The sequence below is a fragment of the Phaseolus vulgaris genome, chromosome 9 (assembly GCF_051622355.1).
Source record: "Phaseolus vulgaris cultivar YP4 chromosome 9, ASM5162235v1, whole genome shotgun sequence".
Taxonomy (NCBI): Eukaryota; Viridiplantae; Streptophyta; class Magnoliopsida; order Fabales; family Fabaceae; genus Phaseolus; species Phaseolus vulgaris.
In genome coordinates, this window is record NC_143506.1 from 18,776,499 (window position 1) to 18,782,841 (window position 6,343).

The following is a 6,343-nucleotide window of genomic DNA, read 5'->3' on the forward strand; positions in this document are numbered from 1 at the left end:
GATTTTATCTATATTTAAATTATTTAATTAATAATTGATGTAATTTTGATTTATAATTATAATATAACATATTCAATACAATATTAAATGTAAAATATTTAACATTATTTTTCTTTACTTCTTTAATATTATATTATTACAAATTAAGTTTATAATTTATAAAATATGACAGTGCCGTTAACTATTCTTCATTTCATTTTATCGTGTTCTAAGTATTTAAAAATATTAATTAATTTTTTATTTTGTTTTTAATATAACAATTGTACGTATCTTATATATGATTTAATTTGAACTTATAAATTATTGTATAACTAATATTCTATTTTAATATATGTAATTTATTTATTATTTAAAATTATAATATTATTATTTAAATATGAAATATTTAAAATATTGCCGTGCGTTCCACGGGTTAAGATCTAGTTTATAAATATAAAACATGAGAAGGAATACGTATACAGCTAGCATCATTTAATATTTGTATTAACAGTGTGTGCCTCAGCGATATTTATGGCAAGGTTTTATCTTTAAGAATGAAAGACATGTGTTTTGAACTGTGTTGAGATGGGTATATAAGGGTGAAAGGGGCAATGATGTTGGTGTGAATGAACAGAAGAAATGGCAGAAGCAAAGAGAGAAGTGAGACTTATAGTGTTGGCAAAGTTCAAGGAGGAGGCCACCCCAGAGAAGATTGAAGAGGCCATAACCGAATATGCCAAGCTAGTGGATGTCATCTCTGCCATGAACTCATTCCACTGGTAAATTTTTTATTCTCATATCAACTTCATATATTCTTATTACGAAGTGAACTTTAAGCCTAACTCAACTTTATAAGGTTGAGGTTTGCATCTACTTATATACAATGAAATGTCTTCATCTCTAGTCGATGTGGAATATCCAACACACCCCTCACGATGAAAGTGACAACTCGTGCGTGATATAACATATAACGATCCGATAGCGGGTGACCTGATAAATATAACAAATACTCATTAGGATAGACTCAAAATGGTTTTGATACCATATAATAAGAAATTTGTGTGTAAGAAAAAGAAGATGTATAAGAAAATTGTATGTAAGAAAAAAAAAATGTTTTTATTTTCCTATCTGTGTTTACATAATGTATAGAAAATATATCTCTCCAAATTACAATCTAATTAGATAAGAATCTACTTATTATGAAATTCTATCATTATTAAATTAATTTGCATAACAATAATTACATATAATTTATATAATTTGATAATTTATTATTTCTTTAATAAATGACTTATGTTGATGCTGATATTTGTCTGGTAGGGGGAAAGATGATAGTGCCAAAGTTAACTTGCACCTGCATGAAGGTTACACTCATATCTTTGAATCAACCTTTGACAACATAGAAGGTGTTCAGGAGTATGAAGATCATCCTGATCATGCTGTATTTGAGAAACTGCTCCTTTCCTGCACTGAGAAACTGCTTGTCATTACCTATCAACCTACCATTGTTAACCTTCAGAAGTAATGCCTGCTTTGCTTAAACCCTAGCTATCAGAATAAATAGTATTGTTCTGTATTTCTATGCACTACAATATTCATCATTTGTCCTTGTTCTGTCTTATCTTCATCTCATCACAATTCTCAAATATATCAACTTACTTTTTTAACCTTCTATTCACATTTTCATTTATATTTCTGCACCAATAATATCTATTCAAACACTGTTTTCAACACTTTACTATACTGAACCTAAAAGTGGCATGTGAAGAGATGATTTGCATTTATTTATGTTATTATCTTTAGTTGATATCGATTATTCAACATACTTTCTTAATCCGAGGACTAAAATAATAATAATAATTGATATATAAAAAAGGTTTAACGACTTTGATTAGAAAAAGTTATAATACTAATTTATAAAAATGAAATTTAAATATAAGTTAATCTCATTAAAATGACTTGGTATAGTAAAGTTTACTCTTGACTATATATATATTTGATTTCTCTATGGGCCTCTTGAAGAAAATGTAACTACTCTCAATAAACTTACCTTTATATTTCTTCAGCATGCACAAATGCAAAACCACGATTAAAGGACCATTCACATTAAATGTTGTATTTATTGCCATACACTCTTCCCAAGTGAAATGCACTTAATAGTATCTTTTTAAAATATATATAGAAAGACGTCAAGGAGATCAATTGGAAAAATGAAAAAAGACAAAGGAAATAAAATTAAAAGTAATAAATATTACTCCAAATTATGCAGCACTATATCAATAAATTTGTTTTTGTTTTTCTAGTTTCTCAATTTTGTTGTCCTTCTCAACTACATCACTAACACTAAAACAATTATCAAATCAGAAGATTAGAACAAAGTGAAGTTAATCAAAATCTCTATGAAGTTAAATAAGCTTTGAGCTGGGTAAAAAAAATCCTCAGCCAAAATTCCCCACCCCTCAGACCAAATTCCATAGATATACAACAATTATGCAGACATATTTTATGCAAATCAGTTGCATCAACCAGTCTCTTCCCTTCTTTATGCAGTGCAGCCAATGCATCCCCAAAGTCCTCAGACATACAAAGATTATAAGACACATTTGCTATGGACCCGTGACCATTTGCACATCCTGCACCCTTCCAATGTGCCCATCAGTCTTCATGTATGTACCTTCTATAGTTTCTGCTAAACTTCATTGATGTTTGAAAAGCACCCAGTGTTACACCCTGATCATAAAACAATTCAATCACCAAAATGTGACTTTTTTCCTTGTCTTAGTGTGCTGGATGTGTTTTTATATTATTGTTTCTCCTTTGGGTTGCAGCTGCACCTATGATAGCCAGGTAGTCTGCATTGGTTGACAAATCTGCATCAACTCATTGCCATTTTGACTGTTGTCAATTGCATATATAACCCTCGGTTATGTGTAAAATGGATAATTATACATTCAAAATCACATTTTTTTTATATAATCACATTATAATTTATAATACTATTATTTTAATATTTTTTATATTATTTAATTTTAAACTCATCACATCAATAATTACATATAATTTTAAAGATGGTGAAATTATCATTTTTCATGTAAAATCAAAGCATAAACTAATCAAATAGGAAAGATTCTTTTTCATAGCCATTTTTCTACATATTCTTATTTAATATATCTCACTTTATTAGTATAATGAAATATTTTGTCATTTTAAATTAATTACTTCAAAAATAAAATTATTTTTTAATTTTTTAAATTAATGTTAAGAGACATTTTTTATATGCAAACTGATTCCTTATTCTTTCTTTAATTTCTTATTTTAATATAACAACAAAAAGAAAGAGAGAGCATTCTCACACCAAATCTCACATATCAAATAAAATAACCTTAATTTCTAATCACTCTCTCCACTCTTTTAAGCAACTCTATTTTTGGGTAAAACCATCATTCTTTTGTATTTACCATTAAGTGAATCCTAACCTTACGTGAATGTTATCACACTCTCCAATCCCAAAAACACCGATGGAAGAAGAGAAAAAACTTGAAGAAGAAGATAAACTCAAACAAGAAGAGGAGAAGAAAAAAGAGGTTGATTAGTCAATTTATCATTTTTTTACATATTATTTTTTTGTTTTTCTTTCGACTTATCCAAAATTATTTATGTATGTATGTTAAATTTCTATCATCATAAAAGTTGAGCAAAAAGGAAAATGCGGATAAACACCTTATTGCGTCTATGTTTCCACTAGTAACAATAATGCATATCTATATCACATATAATACATTGTATTATAATAGATAGAATGAATTATCTTAATCTATGATACATGAGACATTTTATGTGAGTAGTTTCATTCATCACCTTTTCTCAATTTTTTTCTTTTAATTGTTTTTTGTTATACTCTTTCTCAATGATCAACTTGGGCGAGACAACATTTATAAAGATAAAATCCTATTTTGTTAATATTTTCTAATCTTCAATGAGATTAATTTTTTGTAAGATATAATATATATATATATATATATATATATCCTCTCATATTAACCAATAAATCTATTTATATTATTAAATAATATTTAAATTCAATATCCAAAATTTATTATACATTAATTATATTATAAAATTAATTTACATATTTTTTAACATTCCCCTCAAAATTTTATTCTCACTTACCCCTCAAAATTTTATTCTCACTTACCGAACCTAATCTAAATTCCTTCAAGCTTAATTAACATTGTTCATGCCCTCTTCCACCTCATAGGGCTGAAGTGAATAATCTTTGAAAGATAACGGACAAAAAAAATAGCAAAGGTTGATATAACTATAGAAATTGATTTAATTAACGGATGTTTTTTTAACTTTTCTTAAGTTCTAAAGATTATCCAAAAACCTCAGCAAATAATAGAGGTTTTTTTAACCTTCGTTAAATTTCATAAGTTTATTTTAAAACCTTAGCAAAATAACGGAGGTTTTTCCACTTTCCTTAAATTTCAAAGATTTATTTTAAAATCTCAACAAAATAACATATGCTTTTTTTAACCTTTGTTAAATTCCAAAAGTTTATTATAAAACCTTAGCAAAATAACAAAGGTTATTTAAACTTTCGTTAAATTCCAAAGGTTTTTTCTAAATTCTCAGCAAAATAACAAAAGTTTTTGAACCTTCGTTAAATTTTAAAGATTTATTGTAGAATCTCAATAAAAAACACTCTAGATTTTTCAAAACTTCAATAAATAAATATAACTAAATCTATCTATAAATAAATAATTAAAAATTACATAGTTTTAATATATTTTATAACTAAATTCTCTAAAATTTTGAAACTATAACTTTATATTACAAATAAGTTTTCTAAAGTTTTAAAACTTTATTTTAAAAACTCAGCAAAATAATCTTGAATAATAAGGATATGAAAAATGTTGAATAATAAGTATTTCAATAGTATTGACATATATTTCTATATAAAAAATAAAGAATATTAATTTAATTAAATTTTAAGTTTATCATAAATGTATTCTATTTAACTTTTATTCAAAATTTGTGTTTTACCGACTGTCCTAAAAAATCTTTACATTTTGGTTGAGTATGTGTGGTCAATTGTTATCAATTGGAGTTTGATTTGTAATCTTAACAAGAAACAACTATGCTTGATAAAATAATTGGAATTTTAAAACTTTTTTTTATCGTTTAATTTGTGATTTTTTTTTTAATTTCAGATTGTAAAATAAAATAGTTATTTTACTCAATTGAAAATACTTAATTTTAGGAGAGATTTAATACTTAATTAAGCTGTTAAATATTTAAATTTATGATAGAGTTAAAACTTAATTACATATTTCTTTTAATTTTTTTTTTATGTGGAGATACACAAATTTTTACGATGTAATACAAAGTAACATGATTCTAACAAACGAGTAAATATTAAATAATATAAATTTTAAGTATTTTATTGAATAAAATTTTGTAATGAGTTAATTTGACTAATTATGAAAATATTTATTATTAAAATTCAGACAACCTTAAACTACTGAATACTAATGGTTTATATAACTGGTGCTCATTCTCTAAGAACTAAAAAATCATGTTAATAAAGTTATTACGAAAGAGTGGACTTTAAGCCTAACTCAACCCCATAAAACCGGCTCATAAGGTTGAGGTTTGCACTCACTTATATACTATGAAAGGCTCTCATCTCTAGTCGATGTGGGATCTCCAACACACCCCCCTCACGCCGAGAGTGATAGATAGAAGCTCGTGCGTGGGACTATATATTATGGGTGGTCCGATAGCGGCCCGATAGCGGGTGGCACGATAGGCCCAACACAAGCACTCACTAAGATAGGCTCGAAATGGCTCTGATACCATATTATAGTAAATGAAGATGAATATTCCTTGTTTGATGTGATGCTTTAATGTAGCGTATGTAATCGCACGTAATCGTAATGAAGAAATAGAGGTTTTGATGAACCCTAATTGTAGAGAAAAATAAATATAAAAGAAACTTTTATTCACTTGTATATTAGAGAGTAAAATACATGGTGTATATATAAGAAAAAGATTAAGACCTAGCTGAAACAGAAAAAGGAAAGTTGGGTCAAACAAACAAAGCCCAATAATTTAAAATAGAAAATTAAATATATTAACACCCCCTCAAGCTGGGGAGTAGATATTTGTCAGGCCCAACTTGGATTTGAGAGTAGAGAATTGTGCGGAAGCAAGGGGCTTGGTGAATATGTCAGCAACTTGCATTGCAGAAGTAATGGGTAGTAGTTTGAGGAGACCAGAGTTAAGCTTTTCACGAACTAGGTGGCAATCAATTTCGATATGCTTGGTTCGTTCATGAAAAACTTGATTGGAAGCTATTTGA

General features: G+C 27.2%; 1 protein-coding gene across 1 annotated transcript; it reads left to right on the forward strand.

Moving 5' to 3' along the window:
* The first annotated feature begins 538 nt into the window (after positions 1 to 538).
* On the forward strand, positions 539 to 1,653 carry LOC137822945 (stress-response A/B barrel domain-containing protein HS1). Its single transcript, XM_068627978.2, has 2 exons — positions 539 to 758; positions 1,300 to 1,653. Exons 1-2 carry the CDS (start codon positions 619 to 621, stop codon positions 1,502 to 1,504), a joined length of 345 nt encoding a protein of 114 aa, XP_068484079.2. The 5' UTR covers positions 539 to 618; the 3' UTR covers positions 1,505 to 1,653.
* Positions 1,654 to 6,343: the final 4,690 nt, after the last annotated feature.